This window comes from Drosophila erecta, unplaced genomic scaffold (genome assembly GCF_003286155.1).
Source record: "Drosophila erecta strain 14021-0224.00,06,07 unplaced genomic scaffold, DereRS2 tig00000055-arrow-pilon, whole genome shotgun sequence".
In the NCBI taxonomy this organism is placed as follows: Eukaryota; Metazoa; Arthropoda; class Insecta; order Diptera; family Drosophilidae; genus Drosophila; species Drosophila erecta.
In genome coordinates this window covers 3,511,294-3,532,494 of record NW_020825200.1, presented here as the reverse complement: position 1 = coordinate 3,532,494, position 21,201 = coordinate 3,511,294, and the positions used below count along the sequence as shown (strand labels likewise).

Genomic DNA, 21,201 nt, shown 5'->3' with positions numbered 1-21,201 from the left:
GCCTAATATGCAATTGTGCGTTATATTCCATCTGATTTGGTCAACGACCCAGCGCAGCTGACACATTTTATACCTTATAATTGTATGATCGTTCCCAGTTCTAAGTGTAATCTCCTCCTTTCTCTATTTTCCCTCCCCGTCTGCCCCGGCCACCCACACAGCTGTATTCGCGGATTGCACGCACACACGGTTCGTATACGCATTCAAATTGCGTATACGCAGCGGTTGCCCTCGAGTTTAATGACTGATAAGATTGGAAAGCGGGCATTTGCCTAACAGCATTAAGAAGAAATTATAAATTAGTGGGCTCAGCGAATCTTCCAGAGACTTATTTGGCTTTAATTGTACCTGAATAAAGGCTAGCAGACCAGCAAATTTTGTATTATCCAAAACTTTATTCAATGGATATCGAAACCTAAAACGGACTCAGAAATGAGTAAAACCTTTTGTATCGCGAGACACATTAAATCGCCTGAAAACAGCTTGCTACTCTAAAAACGTCTAGAAACTTGTTGAATGACATCTGGGTTGCCAGCCAAAACCATAATTTCTATCACCAAGCTGAAATTCGAGCTCAGTCAAGCTAAATAACCAACTTCTATTGGTTCGTTTTATTAGTCGACGAATATTACCAAAGTTCGTTGGGAAACTGAATGTGGATAGCATAATGTTGAGCTCTGTTACTGTTAGGGAAAAGCAGGGGAAGTGATCTCGCTGTAAGGCCTTAACATTTGTAATGCAATGTACGCGGAGATAACTTAACATTCGTGTAATAGAGAGCGAGGAAGAGAGGCTGCACCTAAAAAAAAGGGAACTACTTACTATTGTAATTCGTATTAAATCGATTTTACACAAAAGAAGGGCGGGGATACTCAATTCAATTAGTTTTGTATGGAAAAAAAACCCCTTTTTTTTAGTATACTTATCTTAACTCTTAATCGGGTTTTATAACTTTTGAGATTTATGTTACGTGCCTTCTGAATGCAAGCCATAATTAGATAAGGTTTTCCTTCCTTAACGTAAAATATAGAACTAAGAGTGATTTTTCTCCGTGCAGCCTCATACGCACGTGTGGGGATCGTAGGCGGCGAGAATGGGGGGAGAGTGCGCGAGAGCGAGAGCGCGAGAGAACGGCAATGAATGAGCGGCGACTTTGGGAGCGCTGGCGCAAGCGTTTAGCTTTAACGGTCCGCGATCAGTTCAGTACGTTCGGATCAACGGGCGCCGTTGGATGTTTTCTTCAATGCTGAAGCGCGCCGAACTCGCGTTGTGTGGAAAAGCGGAATAGCTCTCTGTTTTTCGTCGTGTTTCTACGTTACTTTACTTTTCGTTCGATCTGTCCCGTGTTTCGTTTCGTCTTTAATCCAGTAATTCCCCCTCCAAAATTAACACGCGTGTTATCAAAAATGTTTACAAGAAACCTACATATGTTAACAAAGTAAACCGCAAAAAGAAACCGAAAAAGAAATCATTTAATTTGCAAAAAAGTGCTGACGATTTTTAATATCAAATTCGAAAAAATAGCAAAGAATTTTATTACCTTCCTTCGCTTTTGGGTGCGTTGTTATTGCAATTACTGCATTTACCTTATATTTTATTCAAACACACTGAAATCGCTAAAAACGAAAACTGATGTTTTGCTCTGGCGCTTTGTTTCGCGCGGGCTAATTGACAAATATAACAAAATTCGACTGGCGTCTCCACTTCTCTCTGATTCTCCCCGATTCTCGCCGATTCTCACCGATTCCCACCGATATTCACCGATTCCTTTTCATTATCTTTTTCTGTGCCGGTTGCAGTGCATATAGGAAATTGTCGGAAAAGTTATCAAGCCAAAAGTTGGGTAGAATCTGCGTTTTTCAGGAGAATCGCAGAAGTGTGGGCGAACATTTTGAAGTTTAATTGAAATTTTAGAATCAGAGAATGTTTTTGCGAATCAAGTGAAGCCTGATATGAAGTGAATAGTTTGGTGAGAGATTCCAACTGATTCCAGTGAATAACCGAAAGTTTGCATGAATAATCCGTGAATAAATACCCCAGCATTCTGATTAAGCAGCAAATTGTGTTTATAATAAAATACAATAAAATCATTACATTGTTTCCCGGCTTGCCTGACTTTTTAACAACTTTCTGAAAACATTGTATTAGCGAAAAGTTTTCGCTCTTAAAGCTAGCAATGTAAATAAGTTTGTGTATTGAATATCAGGTCGGAGTTACCATGTAATCTGTTAAAATTTTAGATTATATCACAACTTGTTTCACTTGGCTAACATATTAATTATACCTCCACACTTTTCTGCTTTTACTACATTACAGTCGGCCTCAACTCGAGAAAAGAAAAGAAAAAGGAGCCAGACAAGCCAGGGAATTATGAAATTTTAAAGAAATCCCCAAAAACCCAAGTTCCAACAGCGGCAAAAAATATGTTTAATGCATTAAAATAAACGAAACGTGTTTAAGGCGAGTGCAGGCAGAAGACGAACAAAAAGTTGTATACGCATATACACATAGATATATTTAAACAAGATTTACATTTAAAATCACCCAATACACACGTACGTATATTTAAACTGTGGCGGCAAAAACCAACAACAGCGAGCTAAAGCGTTCACAAAAAGGTGATAATGATTATTTCCAAGGATCTTTTCATATTTGGCGAACAAATTTTTGCAACAATCATACCAGAAGGTGGAGCCGCAGCGCTGGCAACCCAGCAGCAACATCAGCATCAGCAGCAGCCGCATCAGCAGCAGCAGCATCAGCAGCAGCAGCAACAGCCGGCAATTATAAATTCAACAACGACGACGGCCACTTCGTTGGTAATAAACTCGACAGCAGGAGCAGCTGAACAAGTTGTAGAGGAGTCATTAAAAGTGGCAGCAGCCGCAGCAGCAGCAACAGCAGCAGCAGCAGCAACAACAGCAACAACAGCAGCAACAGCAGCATCCGCAGCAACACTACCAGCTAAACAGGAAACAGTTGCAGTTGCTGCCGCCTGTGTTGCTCCTCGCAAATTGGCAAAAATTCAGAAAATTCCGAAGGAACCCGAGGAGCTGAAAGCCAAGAAAAAGGCAAAGTGTGAGGCAGCAGCAGCAGCAGTAGCAGCAGCGGCGGCGACTCATTACGAAAAAATGCCAATGAATTTGATGATCGTGGAAAGTGTTGAGGCAGTCGATATGGGATCATCGGACAATGACAACGAGGCAACGGAGCAGGTACCGTTGGTGAGTGCCAGCCATCGCAATCTGGCCAAAATAGTGGCCGATTGCCGCCTCCAGATCGAAGTGGAGCCGGCAACGTCGGCTGTGGCAGCAGCAGCCGCAGCCGCAGCAGCAGCAAGCGCTGCCTCACCACCTGCAACATCGGATGCGGCAGCAGCCACCTCAGTGGCCAGCAGCGACTCCTCTGCCTCGTCATCAGCGTCTTCGACGACGTCGTCATCTTCCAGCTCCACATCCTCAGAATTTACGCACACATCACAGACAACGATACCAAGTACGGATAATCTAACGTCATCCAATGGCCTGGCCAATATGGGCAAAAGCATTTTAGTTGATGCCAAAAGGTGAGTGTTCAATCAGCGGTGACCCAATTTTCGAGCCAAGCTCGTACCTACATCGATTCAGGTGTGTGTGTGTTATTTTTTGCATTTTGTCCGCACTGATTGCATGCAGAGTGCGTCTTAATAGGGAGGGGAAAGTGGAGGTGATCCAAGGGTAAATCAGGATTTTTCAAAAAAAAAAAAACAAAATACAAACTAAAAAACAGTTCTCCTGGTGAATTTGTGGCGTTTCCAACCGGTTGCATTCGGTTGACAGTGAGTTGGAGCTCGTTTTGTACAGTTCGAGCGGGAACAAATTACTTCTATCTATGTTCCATTGGATTGGATCGGTTCTTGCTGATTCGATGCTCTGCAATGCAGCTATCAAGTTTGCTTTCATAGTCAGCCATCAATTGCCAGATACTTTTCGGGCTCCGTGCCGTTTAACTAGCGTTAGATTTTCAATTGAACGAAACAATGTATCTCGCGATATCAGTTTTTTTGCAGGCAGTGTAGGCCTTAATTGATTGCCCATGGGCTCAAAAACTCGTTCTAGAACTGAAGCTTCCTGGGGATTACTAGGGTATCACTCAGCTCGCTGGGGATATCCCCTAAAAACATCTGCTTAATTACATTTTGGGCCGAGTGAAGGACATCAGCCAGTTCGTTAGGTGGAGTGGAAAAAGGGTTTAAAAGGACTACATCTGCACTCACAGAGAAAAATGTTCGAAAAATGTTGGAATAACAGAAAAATGCCTGCACTTTCGCATGGATAAAATAAACTGCTCTGCGAACTGAGTTCTCGGCCAGGATCAGGTTTTCGGCTGGGAGCAGCTCGTCATGGCAGCTACTTTTGTGGCCACATCCCATCTTTGTTGCATTTAAGGGGGACTACACACACACACACGGTTGCAGTGCATCCTGCATTTTTTATAGTGACCCACAAGTTTTTCATCAGCGGCAGCAGCTGTTGCGCTTATTTCAGTGAATATTTCCAAATTGGGGACTTTGTGCAGGTCTCCTTTGTTTAGTGGAAAATCGAGGCAAAGCTATAAAGCCAACACAGTAAAACCATTGGATTTGTGCGAAATGCTTCCGGTTAAATACCCATCGAGCAAAAAAATGAGCAATCTGAACTAGGAAAATAATTCGTTTCCCTTTTGCTTTTCGCGGAAATAAATGCAATTAACCCAAAATCCATTGGCCAATCGCTTGCCCTTTGATGGTGGCCAAATTGAAGTTTGCCTGCAATGCAAATACGCTGCGAAAATCAACATAATAATGGCCATTTGGAATTGCCAGAGCTTGCGAAAATCCACAAGGGGCGGTGTTTTAACTAAAGTTAAGTTAGCCAGCGAACTCAGTTTTGCAGCTTAATTCGTTTGTCACTCCGGCCGACTGACAGACTTTGGGTTAATGCCGAGATCGAGTTCGCACAAGTCTCGATTATGTGTTGGCAAATTAAGTAAATTAAATTACAATGAGAACATTGTTGGGTCGCTCGATGGCTGTCGAGTGCAGGCTTCATTATGTGCATTTAACATAAATTTTCAATTATTATGCGATTCAGAGTGCACTCAAAGTGGCGGTATTCTGTGTCTCAGTTTCTCTGTTTCTCTGTTTCTGCCCCTCCAATTCGAGAATTCAGATCCAAGATCTGTCCCTGCTGTGCTTCTTTAGCCGTGGAGCAATTTAAATGCATTTTATTTTCTGCATCTTTTTGCTTTTTCTGGTGGCACGTTTTATTTTCGCCGAGACTCTTGCGATTATTACTGAGTGTTGCTGTTGCGACAAGAGCAAGTCGCAATTTGGCCTGAAATTGGTTCACAGTTGACCCAGTTTTTGTTGCCACAACAGCTTCGGCGGCCACAAGAAGGAAAATAAATAAAAAAGGTAGAGGATGGATGCTGGATTTGGTGGCAGCAATCGTACGAGCCAAATAAAAACATGTTGCAGACTGGGAAGGCTAAAATACAATCAAAGGATCATTCAAAATACTACACTGAGGTCGGTTTATTGGCTTTCGAAATAACTTGCATCATATATATCACTAACTAGGAATAAATTCTCTTCAACTATTGGCCTGCATTCTGTATTTTATAATAATTCATACTTTGTACTTTATTTTGCTCAATTCCTCAAGAGGGGGAACACTATTCAAACATTTTTGAAAGTGTCTTTGGTTTCTAAAAGTTCTTTCATGCCATATGTACAGATTTGTTTAGAATATTTTACGAAAATTTCAGACGATAAACACAAGAGGAACGAAGTTTTCTCAAAATCGAAACCAATTGATGTGGTTCGCATTTTAAGCGCTTTAAGTTCCATTACGGTTTGTTGAACTTTGTTGAACACAAACAATTGAATCCATTCCCAAATCTGTTTTCCAACTTTGTTTTTATTTTGCTTATGCTTCTCGCAAGTTTTATTGAAAATTATTTTGGAAGTGGAGTAGACCAAATAGCATAGCATAACACAAACAAATGGGCTCTTAAAGTTTTTGGAAACTCGATGCGTTCCGATTTTAGGCGCAAAATCAAGTTTCATGCTGTAATACGATTCGTTTACATCAGACGAGACATGATTTCTTAAGTTTATTTCAAAGCATTTTTGAGATTCAAGAATACATGGTAGTTGAAAATATGAACCATTCTTGTGTGTTCCAATCCAATATAAGCTAGTTGAAAAATGATTAACATCTGTACTCCAATCCATTCCCACAACATCGTTCTCTTGGCGAATTAGAACCCCTCAGGATCAGAGCTGGCAAACTTTTGGCAATCCAAGCCGCATCTTAATGGTTGGCAAAACCGGTTGTTGAACTCGTATGTAGGTCAAGTTTTAATATGATAACACACACATAAATACGGGGAGAAATCTAAAGGCGCGTCAAATGCAGGCAAACTCCAAATGGCGCAGTTGCTAAATTTGGGTTGGGTTTCATCTCTTTGGAGGAACGTAAGATCAGGCCTTGTTTTTTGGGCAGCTCGAAAGGATTGAGGGCTAGATCAGAATAGTTGAATTGGACCAGGTAGACAGAGCGCAGCTGCCCGTCAAAATGGTCTTCACAAAAGATCTTCCCCGAATTTTTGGGGGGCGCCTCCCATGGGCATCCTGCCCAAGCTAGATATCTGATATCTATTGTTCGAACCTTGCCTATTTTTGCCATTTGCATGTGAAAGGGCTTTTGTTCTATGATATACCACTGTAGTACAGTTTAAAATTGGCGGAGCTTATTGAAAATTGGGGTTGGCAACTACTCAACGCCTTCAGGGTTGCAAGAAAGCAAGTACCTTGGGTTCGCAATTCAAGAGTTAATAAATTATAGTGTGGTGAGGAAAGTATATGTTGTGTCAAGTCCAGTGATTTGACATGGTGATACCTTTAAGTACTTTCGAAACGTGGGCGTCCAGATGCATTTGGTTCCGAGTTGTGATCTAGAAAATCTCCCAACGAGACGTGACAAAACAAATTGCGAGACGACCGAAAACAGGAAAACGCATGGCGCAATGCAGGGCAAAAAAAAAGTCTGGCAAAAAATGAAAAAAAAAAAGAAACAAAAAAGCAGAGCAGAGTAAATAAGGCAGAAAAATTGCAATTTATTATAATTTAATCTAGAATAGAAAATTAAATAGAGTCGCAGCTGGGTGCCTCCGTTTCTACCCCATCCCCATCCCCGTCCAGGCTCAGTTCTGCTCGGTACGGCTGCATACATTGTGGGCTGTTTGCCCTGTTTGGGTTTTATCTACCGTTAGGCGTGCAGTGTCAATAAAACGCTGCGCGAAAGAGACGGGGCTATGCCGCAAGAAAGAGACGGGGCGAAGCGGGGGCGATGATGACTGACGATCTGTGGGGAAATGTGGGGAAAGCGAGGGGCGCGATCTCTGGCATCGAGAATGGCAATGGGACTCGGAGTGGGAGTGCAAGTGGGTGGGAGAGGAAGGGAGAAGAAGAGGGAGCAGCCCTGGGGGTGGCCAGAGAGAGAGCGCAGTAGGGGGCAGAAAGAGAGGGGTGCAGTCGCTGCAATGGAGGCCAACGTCGCTCTTCGACAACTGTCACTGTCACAGTCACAGTCACTGAAACCGAAGACCAACTGAGGCGATGCCCTGCACAGTGCTTCCGAATCCATTGAAAAGTGTACTGAACTATGAACTATTCGAAAGCGGGCAATTAAATAATATATATTTAAACGTTTGGCTTGCAGCTTTTCAAAGGCATATTTATTTGTAATGTTTTCTAAGTAATAATAGTCTTTGAAGCTTTTTAATGCACTGCGCGACACGGTGCCTCTTACGATGCCTGCGGTTGGAAGTTGCATATGTTGTGGCCTTTTATTGTTGTTGTCAACGCCACTGCTGTTCCTCGGCAAACGAATAAAAATGTATTCAAAAATAAATTATTGTCATTGCCATTGTGGCCGTTGTTGTTGTGGTGTTGTTGTTGTAAATTAGTTTAAATTGCGGTTGCAGCGGTCTTTTTATGTGGCGTTATTTTATTATTGCCGGCTTTCAAGAGCTCAAATTATAGTTGTTATAGTTGGCGAGTGCATTCACATCTATGGCAAAGATTTTATGACCTTTACAAGTTCATGCCGAATGAACGTTCTTGAACCCACCGCCGTTAGCTGATTTATTTGGCTGGCATTTTTTGCACCGGCCCACCTGGCGAATGAGTATTTTTTTTCCATTGCCGCAGCGGGTGTAAATCTATCGGCTTTATTTTTAAGCACATGCTGCTTTTAAATGCAGTTGTTAAGCAGTATGAAGTGTGAACGATTTAATTGAAAGCTGGTATTGAAAGTATTGAAAGCACCAGGGTGTGTTTTTTACCTATAAGCCAATCAACTTTGTTAGTTTGCAAGAGCATTTTGCCACGCTTATGCTGTGAATAAACAAGTAAAATCGTACATTTTTATTTAAGGCAAGAAATAAAAATGCACGTACGCCGTTGACTAACTTTGTAATTCAAAATCGTATAAACAGTTTCCAAGTTTTTCCTGCCCATAAAAATTGGCGTTTCAGACATTTGATAATTGCCGCGCCAAGCCGAAGCGCTTCGAAACTGCAAACTGTTGCATAACACGCACATAAAACATTTTGTCTAACTATCCTTTTGGCCTGGCCAACAGCATTAAATTATAAAAAATCTCAAATAAAAATCAGGCTTAGCAATAAAATGCCAAATGCACTTTGCCAGACGCCGGAGTCATAAAACAAATTGCTATGGTTCACCTTTTTTCAACGGCTCACTCTGAATTCGTTTTGTGTAATGACATTAGGCCATAATAAATAACTAACAAAAACAGCAAATGAATCTGAGGCCAGAGAACTGCATTTGAGGCTCCTCACCTTCCAGTCGCAATAAAACAAACAATATGTTTTAATTTTTATTTGCTTGGCTATCGTTGGTTCGACAATAGTTGCTCGAAATTCGAAAAAATAGTTACAACATTTTATTGTATGCATAGTTTTAACATATGAAGTTTTTTCGTAAGAAGATAACGATTTGTGGAGTTAAGAGTGAAACGATCTAGAAAGTTGGCAAGAACTATTAGCGAACACAAAAGTTCCTCCCAGTTTTGCTTAGTGGCATTGCGTGCCTTGCCAGAAAAGAACTCTTGGCCAAATAATGGAGGAAAAGCCAAAACCACTTAAGCCTTCTCTTTTCGTTCTTTGCCCCAACCCATCTGAGCTGCCATCTGTGATCCGTTGCCAAGGGGACTGGGTGCCCCGTGCTCCGTGCCCCGTGCCCCGTGCCCCGTGCCCCATAGAGGATTTCGTGAAACCCATAGACCTACATTTTAAACAAATTGCTCCCAGCGTGCCGTCTCTTTCACTCGCACGCTGCGTGTGCGCGATGCGATCAAGAATTCGAGAATTTCAGAATTTCTCGGCTTCTTTCGCTTTTAAGCCGTTTGGGCTCTTTCTTTTATTTTCGGTGGTCGTGTTGGCTTCCAAGAAGCGCCTGCATTAAAGCCGGCCCAATGATAATCAACTTAATGATGATGAAGCAGAAGATGCCCAGATTCCAGAGTCAGTCAGTTAGTCAGTCAGTCAGTCAGTCAGTCAGTCAGTCAGTCAGTGTGTCTCTTCGCTCTCGAATTCTTCTGAAGCCGCTTCTTGCAGCATCTGCAGGCCACTTCTTCTAATCGCGTCTTCTTGTTTCTGCAGCATCATCACATTGTTTAGTACCCTCGCTGCGGGTATCTAAGCTGGTGCTGCTCCAAAGATTCCTCTATAAGCAGTATACACCATATTAGAGCATTCAGCTGGAGTACAAGTACTGAGATATCAGTTCCTTTCTCAGTTGAACAGGGTATTTCAGAGTGCTTTAGAGCGCTTCGGTATTATTGTTATTTTTGTTGCCATCTGAAGACTGCGTCATCGCAGCAGCAACAACAACGAGTGACTGGAGATCGTGTGTTGTGCGTCTCGCTCGGGCCGCGGCATCCGTCTCGCTTCCGCCTGCGGCAGTGGGTCTTCACTTTCGCCAATTCTGAGCTCCACTTGCAGGTTCAATGGCCTCTGCCGCTGCCGCTGCCTCTGCCGCTGCCTCTGCTTGCGCCGACGTTGGGCGCCATTCGCACGTTTCATTTGTGCTGCTTCTTCCCGTGGCGATATGCTTGTTGTTTAGCGCTTCTCGCCTCTTCCCCCTCCTTGCCCCACCCTTCCCCAACTCCCCGCCGTGCCCCATCAGTTGTGTGTTTGCTTGTTTGTTTGTTTGTTTGTTTTTCGCCTTCGCTGTGCCCTGCAACTTGTGGTTTGTGTTTACGTTGTTGCATTTCATTTCGCATCGCTTCATTCTATTTCGCTTATCCTCCTTTCCGCCCCCATTCCTCCCCCCTTTTGCCCTCTTCTTTCTTCGCTTATTCATCGCCTCTTCCATTGCGCTCTCAATCCTCCTCTTGGCCAGGCTACTTGCCATTATTCAGGCGGCTTTATTGACACCAGACAGCGATCGAGGAATTTGTATATACTGGAAGCAGGATTTCTGCTTCTGCTGATACTGCACTTTTTCACTTATTAGTCATCATGGCCAGCATATTTCAAGAATGATCAAAGCCATCAACATTTGGGCAAATCAAGCCGTCTAAAGCATGAGTGCCAATGCCTTAAACTATTAAGCCATTAAATTGTGTGCATTTTACAAGAAGCAAAGTGATCATAAATGTGTAACTCCATTCATTTCAGTCGCCATTTCAAACCGATTTTCCCTCATGCACACGCATTGCATATGGCAGCGAATTAAGCTGAAGTTTCCGCCAACTGGGTGAAGTCATTAAGTCGGCTTCTACCATATAATTTTAACAACCACGCCCCAAAATTACGGAATCAAAAGGGCGGAAGGGGGGCGTGCCGAATCGCACTGTAATTTGGCTATTTACCGCAAATGGGCGAGCGCAACAAGCTCAACGACTTTAATAACTGGCATTAATATCATATTTGGAACGTAAAAAACACGCCACGTTTAAAAATCTAAACCCATATTTATGTGTTGGGATTACCAAATAATTGAGTGAGATTTTCTACTGGCTTGCCTTTAACTGTAGCTCAAAGAATTCAAATTCAAGCCAATATATGCTAACTGAAAATCAAATTTGGCCCTGCCACGCTAAGCAAGTTGATATTAATTAGTGGTGGAGAGCTTGACACGTCAGTTTCGGGCCAGCAAAGTTCAATGCTCACCTAATTGTCTGGCTCGCAGTGGAAAATTGGCCCAAATTGGATGGGGCTGCTCAGCTGTCAAATGCAGATACTATAGTACAGATGTCTTTTGGGATACACTTCTGACAGCTGCAAGGCCACGAAAAGTATACGATACGATATTTATGGGGGAAGCAGCTGAACTTGCACATGCTGTGTACAATGTTGCAGATACTTTAGACTTTTCTCCGCCTTTCGCCGGTTGCATTGTTTACGGCGAAATGTCGCTGCCTCATTTTCCGCAGTCAAAGAGATTTTTGTGTCGGCATTTTCCCCAGTTTCACTCGGTTTTCTTTTCTCAAATTGCGTTTGGTGTGGGTTGTGTCGTCAGTTGATTATCGCCTTCCATATTTGTCTGTTCTGCTGCATACTATAACTTCCTATTCGACTTTTCTTACGGAAATTGCTGCAAAAATTGCTTTAATGGCTTGCAATCGTTTTGCAAGTGTTTCAAATAAAGGAGGGCTTAATTCAAACTAATGGCTTATTAGTTACGCTTTTCCAACATCAATCTGTTATTCAACTGTTCATCTTGATTGGTACATTTAGAGAAACCCATTTAACAAGTTCGCCAGCCTTTAATACGGTGATTTACCTTATTTTTTAATGCACCACAATGTTCTTTTAACGAGCCTATTGGTTTTAATTGGTTGAGGCAAAGCCGCTGTTGGCTTTTCCGCTTTTTATTTCCCTTTCGGCAACGGCAACAAAAATAGCACTCAACTGCATGTTCAATATTTGAGCAACTAATTCACACCATTAGTTTTTGTGCCTTGTTTTAACTACGTCTATATATTGGCGCGTCTTAACTGTTAAATGAGGTGATGCAACTGCAACTGCAACTGCGCTCGAAATATGTTGGAATATGTTGGTCGTGCGGACAGGTGTGTATAGGATGGGAATTCTCAGGTGATTGCGTTGACCCAATTGCAGTGACACTTTCAGCTAATAAATTGCACTTAGTATTTTCTTTCACTTTGCGGCTGCTTTCTTGTGACATTTTTTTTTTTTTTTTGGTTTTTCGCATGCCATGCAATTTTAACAGCATTTTTATAATTTTTACATAGTTCATAAAGTTTCTTGAAGCATCGAGAGAAAGTGCGTGAGCCAGAGCTGCAGAAAAACGGCAAAGAAAGAAACACTAGAAACTGTGTCAATTAATATGCTAAATTATACACATACCCAGATCTCCGACTGGCTGATCGGCTGATTGGGTGACCGGCGAGGTGGTGAGCTGTTGAGCTGTTCAGCTGGTGAGCTGGTGGTGACGCCCCAGATGGATGCCAATCAATTGCCAACTAGGAAGCATAATTCCCAGCTCAGCTAATTACCACACAATGACGTGAAAGTTCGTGAAACCGCAGTGGATGAGGCTGCGGAGGCAGCCCAAGCCCAAGCCGAAAGAAGAAAGCGCTTTCTTGTTTCGTTTGCCATATATCTCGCTTGAAAAGTCACGACACAGCCGCCATTTCATCTGCGTTTTGAATCTTTATTGCAACTTGAACCAACGGCTGAACACACTCGCTAGCTGGCTGGCAAACAAAAAGCGAACACATGTCGTATGCGCGATATTCGCTTCCTGCCCCCAAGTGGCATCAGATAAATAGCACCCACCCATCGCCCATCGCCCATCGCCCATCACCCAGCCATCCCCCTCTCGAAGTCAAGTGGCGCGCAACAAGTGCCACTTGACTCGACGCGACTTCGCATACCCTCTTTGGCATAAGACCCCCCTATTTCTCAATAGCTCTGACCCCACATTTCACTGACGGCGCCCGGAAAGTTACGTAACCCTGCACACAGGTCGTTGGGTGGGCTTAAAGGTCAGCTTAGTGGGTGTTTACATCAGCCAACTTACTACCAGTTCCTATAGAAACTGCATTTCAACGGGAAAAGTATTTTATTGACACCAGCTTACTGCGTTACTCACATGCAATACAATAAAATTTGAAAATGCAATACAAATGCGAACAAGAAATGTAGCATACATCTGGGAGGCGGTCTAGTCAGGATCCTAAGTATTCTAGGATGCGCAATAAGTGCAATTGCTTTAAGCTGACGCCACAAAAGTTGGTCAACTCTGAAAGTAGTTTGGTTCAGTTGGGGTTCTGCTTTCTATCGCGATCATCATTTCCTGCCCCCTTCTGCACGACCACCTTTCCAATTCAATTAAACGAGTCGAAAAATAAATAAATAACTGAGAAGTTGAAACACCCACATGGTGTGGTGAAAAAAAGAGAGAGAACTTTGGGAAACTGGTATTCGCGCGGATACTTGATATCAATATGCATGATATGCATGCATAAATTACGTATACGACATGTTGTTCTGGCGGCACTCGCCGATCTTGCCACTCTCTTTCGGTTGACCTGCATTTCCCCGATTGCCGATTCCAGTCCCGACTTAAAGAAACCCGAACCGAAAAGCCTTGGCACATTTGTCAAATGTGCAAAACAAAAATCGCACACAAATGCCCATCACATTTGAATAGTTTCCCCGGTCGCAGTGGAAGGCCACAAATTAAGCCGGCAATAAATAACAAATCAAAAAGAAATGATCAAGTAAAAAACTAAAAAAAATGCTCAGTCCAAGAAGACCCGCATCAAGCACGCAACAAATACAAAAAGCAAAAGAATTGGGTCAGTAACACGCAAAAAAGCCAAAGAAAATAAAACCAGTCAATGAAGAGGAAGGAGCAGGCACACAAAGAAAGAAGCAAATAAAAATTCAATTGAGCGTGGTCATAGCTACGAAACAAAACTCATATAAATTGGGCAAAATACAAATAAAACAATCACAATGACGCGACAATCAGGAATTTTTGCCAAATGTTTTAGGAAGTTCAATGAAAGCAGAGCGACGCAAAAAGCACGACAAATTTTTAATTAAAAGCAGAACATCAAATAAATTGCACAAATTCGGTGACCCAATTTTTTTAAATCACTTTGTTTTCTATTCATCTATTTATATTGAAATTATGAATTCACCAAAACACAAAAAACAAACAAAATAAAAAGCATAACAAAGGCACAGGCAAAGTCAATGAACTCTTCAAGCCCTTGCACAGTTGGGCTCACAAAAATAGGTGTTTTTGGTGGCAAGCTGGAAAAATTTCGATAAACTTGCACCACAACTTCAGAAGTTATTTTCTGTTTCTAAAAAAAACATATATTTTTAAAATTTTTTATAATTTCTCTTAGCACAAATTTGAGTTGAGCTGTACAAAGTGAGATTTATATGAAAACGATAACAGCGATCATCTGTTTTATTTGGCAACTTGTTTAATATCGGTCAATGTATTCACAAATACAATGGGCAACAAACCCCCATATTAAAAACAGCAAAAAACGAGATAAGAATTTCAAAAATTTTTTCTTTTGATTGCGTGCTACACACACTAGCACGCACACACTAGCACGCACACACACTGACACGCACACATGCACACAGTGAGATCTGTATGCAATGCCAAACTTTCACGTAATTTTTGCGCTGCCGCCATCCTGCTCTTTCTCCACCTTTCTCCCTCGTTCTTTGCATGTGTGTGAATTATATTATTTTGTTTTGTTGCTGTTGCTGCTTTATTTTGGCGTCTGTTTTGCTTGTTGTAAAAGTCAATAACCTTTTCGCGTATTCAAGAAGCCAGTTCCAGTTCCTCGAGGAGAGTTCCCCCAAGAAAGCGACGCCAAAAGACCAAGATTTAGTTTTTTCTCTTCAGTTTTGCGTTGCTGGCCTTAATCAAGAGCCAAAAAAGCAAAATAAGTAAGGAAATAAGAAATGGCATCATAGCCGTGGGTTAGATAAATTGCTAGCCGGTTACTTGGTCAGTAAGCTAGCTTTCTTGGCCCGCAGAGGAGGTCACGGTGGCTAATTACGTAAATAATTGAGTCTGGGGAAACTTTGAGGAAGTCTTTGCCAGACTTTTGGGAAGCGTGCTCCGGAAACTAGCAGTGCGCCATGCGATTATATTTGACTAGCTAAGCATCTACGAGTTTACTAGCTGGTATCAGATGTATCTCAACTATGATAGCTATCTTTAATGACTGCCAGTTAATATTCGAAAGGATAATGCTTGCACAGCAAGTTCTTATGCCTATTGAGTTAAAGTTTTCTCAACTTTTTAAACTTATCTTCCTATTAAGAGATACAATTTGTGTCCGCCAATCACCCCGTCGTATTGACTGCCTGTGACCTTGTATAAACGTGAAGGTGCTGCATTTGACTCGTTCCATTTTAAAGTATCTTTTACATAAGTAGACTTCTCCCAATGCAATAGGTGGGTCTGATGGACTACGTGATCTACGACACATTACCCAACTCCCCAGCTCCGCTGAAAAGTCGCTTGTAAACTAAAAGAAAGTTTGTTAGTTGCAGAAGCCAGCATGCTTTGCCCACATTTCCAGACACTTCGACAGTTTCTCCCCCGCAATGCGAGCACTTGGCTCGTGTGAAGTGACCCCGAGTGTAAGGTCACGTGTCTTACCGTCTTGCCAGCTAATTCGCAAAATTGTTGCTCTGTGCATAATTCGCATTTTTCTGGAAATGGTGTCACGCGAAAAGTGCACAGGAAGGGGGTCAGTAGTTCGAAGCAGCTGATACTGAGCTCAGCTCAGTGGGAAGTTGACGCACCATCCTCTTCTGGCAGCGTTTTAGTTTTGGAAAGTTGGTTCCGAGGTTTCTTTCATGGGGCGAAAGTATTCGGTTTCCCAGAAACGAAACCGAACAACCAGCAGCGCCAATTAACTTCAAAATACAGCTAAAATATATATTTTCTGTATGCCTTGCCGAAATCCATTTATTCTGTGCAAGTCTGATTCGTAAGATCTGTTATCTGGTATTACTTTTGTACACAACTTTATTTGCCACTTATTATTCCGCTTGTTTTTTGTACGTTTTAAGATTCCTGGCAAGGCTTTTCAGCAGGATTTCCCATTGTATGTTCGACAAAAGTCCAAATTTGGAGCACTCAATAGATAATTAGATTGAGGACCTCTATGTCGTGTGCTGACTATCCGACCCGGACATTGGCTATTGTAAAAAACTGTGGAACGAGGGACTGGGGTACTTGGGGAACTTGAGGAACCTGGGGAACTTGGCGAACCTGGGTACTGCTGATGGCAGGCAGAAAAAGCACATAAAAATAAAATGTATTCATCAGATACTTTGCATGCAGCCTGTGCGAGTGCGTGCGCTGGCTGCGTTGGTGTGCGTGGGTATCTGTGAGTGCTGGCTTTGTTTGTCGTTGTTGTCTGCTGACTGCATTGACCCCCACTCGGGCCCCCCCTATGGCCGTCCCTTTCCCTCTGCGGCACCGACACCGGCAACGCCACCGCCCCCGCCCCCCAGTACCGCCCCATGCGTCCCGCTCGCACTCACGCAGCGTGTGTGGTTCAATGCACTCGACCGGACTCTCTATTTACTTTCGGCGCCTACCGGAGTCGATCGGCGGAAATTTACATTTCTGTATAATTTGTAAATGAAATTTGCTGCTCTTGGTCGAATAATTTGATGCTGATGGAGGGTTGCGATGATATAGATCCAGAAATAGATGTTATAACTATAACGGCCTTATCTACGGTCTATTCAAAAGGCTGAGGGCCCGTCTGCCAGTCGAGTGAAATATTTAAATAAATTTGATAGGTGCGCAAGAACAGGGTAGAATCCAGTGTGCAAGAGGCTATTGACTCCGTCTTGGTATCTGTCTGTCTGTGTGTGTGTGTGTGCGTTGTATCCGTGTGTCTGTGTAGTGGGAGTAAAGTCGAAACATTGACCGAGAGTCGAGAGAGAGAAGAAAGCCAGTAAGATTTTCCGACTCCATGACACCCGGCATCACTTGAAAGCCACTCAAATTCTATTTGCTTGGGCCACTATTACCACAAGCTGAGAGATGCACTGGGAAAAAAAAGACAACCCAGGCAGCTAGGCAAGTGAATTTTAAATATTATACGAATTGTGTTACTTAATTGTGCATTTGAGAATGAGAAATTGCTGCACTACCCTAGCTTTGCAGACAGATAGATGAGATCCCGAAACCCCATATGCCCCACTCCAACCGAGTACTGGGTATCGGCAGAGCATTACGAGCACGCACGGCTCCATTTCCATTTTCCATTTCCCTGCCGATCATCTCGCTCTCTTAAGGTCCATGTGTGTGCGGCTGTGTGTGTGCGCTCGAGTGTTTGAGTGTTTGAGTGAGTGATAATGCGACCGCCACACATGTGAACGTGATATCGGCGATAACAGTTGACAGTGGGAACAAGAGCGGTACCGAGTAACTGTATTGTACGCGATATCCCCCGACTTTTGTCGCACTGATTTTACTTTTGCCTGCCCGCAACGGGGACATTGACTTGTGTTTTGTTTTGTTTCGCACGAGCACGAGCATCAACAAAAACAAGTACGAAAAGTTGCATGATAAGGGCTGGCTGAGATGAAGAAAGTCTGTAAATTAACCCAGGCAATTTGCAGAATCTAGTTATCAGCGGTGATTAATGGCATATCCATCTTTTTTGCAGCAGCTCGCCAGCCTCGTTGTCCTACCACTTTGAGAAGGCCGCGGTCAACCAGCAGAAACAGCATCACAACATTAACATCTGCAACAGCCACCACCCACATCACCATGCCCACAATCAGCCCCAACCCAGTCTGCAGCTGACCTTCCAGAACCTGAACGTTCTGCACAACGAGCGCCAAATACTTTCCGATGTGAGTGGATTCGTCAGGTAACAAGATCAACGGAGCAAGAGCCCTGAAAAGCACGAATAATTCATTAGCTGCTGTGTTGCCAACTTCACTTGTGCTCTTGCAACTCAAACACACGAATTACAGCCAGTCGCAGATAGCAGTTTCAATGAAATTTAAATAGGCTTTCAGCTCGAACTGCAACATATGTACGCGACATTTAAATTCCCAGCATTTCTGTGCCGTTTAAAGTAAGCCGTTTAGTAGAGAAGTTGGCAGCATTGGCATTAACCAGAAGCCCATGATGAATAATCAGTTTCATGCGTGTGTATTTTGTCATCCTGTCTGTTGCAGTCCCTGCGAGGTCCTGGCCATCATGGGTCCCTCGGGCAGCGGGAAGACCACGCTGCTGGACTGCCTCAGTGGCCAGCGCCACATTGACAGCGGCAGTGTGTTCCTCAACCGTGAGCCGCTGACCAAAAAGTGGCGCCGAAGGATCGGCTACGTCCTCCAGGAGGAGATCTTCTTCCCGCAACTGACGCTCCGCGAAACGGTGGTCTATACGGCGCTGCTGCGACTGCCAGAATCGATGCCGCGGGCGGAGAAGATGCGCCAGGTGGACCACATACTGGAGGCCCTGGAATTGGGCTGCTGTCAGCAGACCAAGTTCGGGGATTACCTCAACCGTGGACTCTCTGGCGGCGAGAAGAAGCGGGCGAACATCGCCTGTGAACTGCTGACCAATCCTCTGCTGATGCTCCTGGATGTAAGTGGCCGTTTTGCACCTTTATTTAAAGTGCACCTTTCCATGATTCGTTTTTGGTGCTCCCTGGCAGGAACCCACTTCTGGGCTGGACAGCCACTCGGCCATTTCGCTGATGAAGGTCCTGAAGCGGTACGCCCAGCTGGAGCAGAAGACCATCGTGATCAGCGTGCACCAGCCCTCGTCCCAGATGTTCCACATGTTCGACAAGCTGCTCCTGCTCCACCAAGGACGCACGGCCTACTTCGGTGACGTGCAGAACATCTATCGCCACTTCGAGGACATCGGGGTCACCATCAAGCCGCACTACAATCCCGCCGATTTTGTGTGTAAGTACCCGCTGGTACTGCATTATTTAAAACGAGATTATTCAAAGCCATTTGCCATTACTTTCCAGTGGAGCAACTGAAGTCGCATCCGGATATCCGCGAGAAGCTCTTCATAGCCGCCAAGGAATCGCACGGCAACTATCTGAACCGCAACTGCATCACGAGTAGCCACCATAACCAGGTCAGCGTTGCGGGGGCAAAGGGCAAGAAGCAAGCGGACAGCATCCTGATCGACGACATCATAAACAACTACTACAATCACCGCTCCAACCGACACCATCACCAGTACGAGAACCTGCACCACACGAGCAACGTCTGCCGGGTGGAGGAGGACGAGGAGGCGGCCCAGCACCTGGTGTGGTGTGCCGCGGACTCGCAGTCCAACTTCAGTTCCTGCGCCTCCAGCGAGTGTCATTCCTACAGTGCCGGCAGTGGGGCAGGACATTCGACGGATGACGACTGGCTGTCCTATCCCACCAGCTTTCACACCCAGTTCTGCGTCCTCTCGAGCCGCAATTTCCGGGAGGCCAAGCCGCGCATGCTCTCCAAGCTCAATTGGTTCCAGACCATCGGACTGGCTCTGATGGCCGGCGCCATTTGGTTCCAGCTGCCGCGAACCGAGGAGTTCCTGCATGACCTCCAGGGATGGATGTTCTTCTCGCAGACCTACTGGATGCTCTTCGCCCTCTTCGGGGCCCTCAATTCATGTGAGTCTGGTTGGCCATTCGAACGGAAATCATTTTCCCTTATTGATCCCCTTGTTCTTTACAGTCCCCTCGGAACGCGAGGTGGTGAGCAAGGAACGCCGCTCCGGTGCCTATCGACTATCCGCCTACTATCTGGCCAAAATGTGTGCCGAGCTGCCCTTGGTGATCACCCTGCCCACGGTCTACCTCATGATCAGCTACCCCATGCTGGGCTGCACTAGGTCAGTATGGTGTCTTCAACAATTAGGAACTGCACAGCTCATGCTTATTGTTCTCGTCCAGCTTGAAGCTGTTCTTCCTGATGCTCATCTTCCTGCTGATCAACACGATTGTGGCCCAGAGCGTGGGCTTCTTCATCGGCGCCTGCTGCATGGACATGAACGTGAGCATCACCCTGAGTGCCCTGTACACGCTGGCCACCCAGCTGTTCGGCGGATACCTGTCTTCCCGCATTCCGGAGGGTCTCAGCTGGATACGGTACACCTCCATGATCCACTACGCGTACCAGAACATGCAGATTCTCGAGTTCCGCGAGGGAGCGGCTATTGGGTAAGCTAGTCCCATGCGAATATTACTCATTTTCTAGAGTAATTCAATATTGTGATATGTTTGCAGTTGTGGATCGCCCAGCAGCTACGAGATTTGCAAACAGCAAGCAACCGAATTCATTCCATACGAGGAAATACTCAAAGCCCAAAACTCGACATCACCGCTCTGGCTGAATACGCTGATCCTGATGATGTTCTTCCTGGTATTCCGGTGCCTGGGATACGCGGTGTTGCGCTACCTGCGATGCCCCAAAAAGACGTGATATCTATATCTGTATCTATATCTATTTTGAGCCAGACATCGAACCAGTGATACGTAACTAGAGTAGTGCCCACCATTGCTAAGCCGCTACAACTGAACAAACTTGCTAAATTGCGCCAACTTTGTGATTCAATTACTTTCAAGCCACACCATGTATGTTTAGCTATTACTGCGAGTATAACTACCATTATCCTTACACCTACTATTATAGTTTAAACGTGGTCTGCGGCAGGGCGGTGAACGTTTATCTTTGTTTTGTTTTACGCATTTTAATTGTTGGCCGTTTATGTTGTTACTCGCTATTTTGCCGCTGAAACACAAGATACAGATAGAAAATGGTGGAAAGCCCAACTTTAATTGTTTTAATGTACGTTTTAAAAGCCCCAAGAAATATTGCTGCAGGCTGCCCAACTTCCACACCCCCCGCGCACACACACACATATATATAATATATATATATATGTACACTGTATGTTTATAATGAAATGCTAGTAATTTTGTAGAATATTGCAAACTTTTTTCGCTTGGGAAAAAACACTGTGATTTAGTATGCTAGTTTTTTAATTAGTTTTAAATGGGCAGCATTAGTGAATTGTGCTTGTCCGATGAATTGTATAGCCAACTATGTAATTAAAAATGAAAATAGAATAGCATCCGAATGTTTGAG

At 44.0% G+C, this 21,201-nt stretch overlaps 1 protein-coding gene across 4 annotated transcripts; it reads left to right on the top strand.

Moving 5' to 3' along the window:
* The first annotated feature begins 1,183 nt into the window (after window positions 1-1,183).
* Window positions 1,184-20,855, top strand: LOC6541744 (ABC transporter G family member 21). Of its 4 annotated transcripts, none has more exons than XM_026979037.1 (9): window positions 1,184-1,438; window positions 2,317-3,565; window positions 17,760-17,966; window positions 18,280-18,691; window positions 18,762-19,017; window positions 19,086-19,724; window positions 19,789-19,945; window positions 20,007-20,273; window positions 20,340-20,855. In XM_026979037.1, the coding sequence occupies exons 2-9, from the start codon at window positions 2,625-2,627 to the stop codon at window positions 20,533-20,535; spliced, it is 3,075 nt and encodes a 1,024-aa protein (XP_026834838.1). In that variant the 5' UTR covers window positions 1,184-1,438; window positions 2,317-2,624; the 3' UTR covers window positions 20,536-20,855. The 4 variants fall into 4 exon arrangements, with proteins under 4 accessions (XP_026834838.1, XP_026834839.1, XP_001968548.1 ...); XM_026979038.1 differs by having other exon boundaries at window positions 1,184-1,556; window positions 17,763-17,966; XM_001968512.3 differs by having other exon boundaries at window positions 1,184-1,556.
* The last annotated feature ends 346 nt before the right edge of the window (window positions 20,856-21,201 follow it).

What these genes read in the sequence shown, in the direction of transcription:
- LOC6541744 (XM_026979037.1), top strand. Translation starts at nt 2,625, where the DNA reads ATGATTATTTCCAAGGATCTTTTCATATTTGGCGAACAAATTTTTGCA. An exon ending in GATGTGAGTGGATTCGTCAG is followed by an intron (nt 17,967 to 18,279) that starts GTAACAAGATCA and finishes TGTCTGTTGCAG; the next exon opens with TCCCTGCGAGGTCCTGGCCA. An exon ending in CGCGAGGGAGCGGCTATTGG is followed by an intron (nt 20,274 to 20,339) that starts GTAAGCTAGTCC and finishes ATATGTTTGCAG; the next exon opens with TTGTGGATCGCCCAGCAGCT.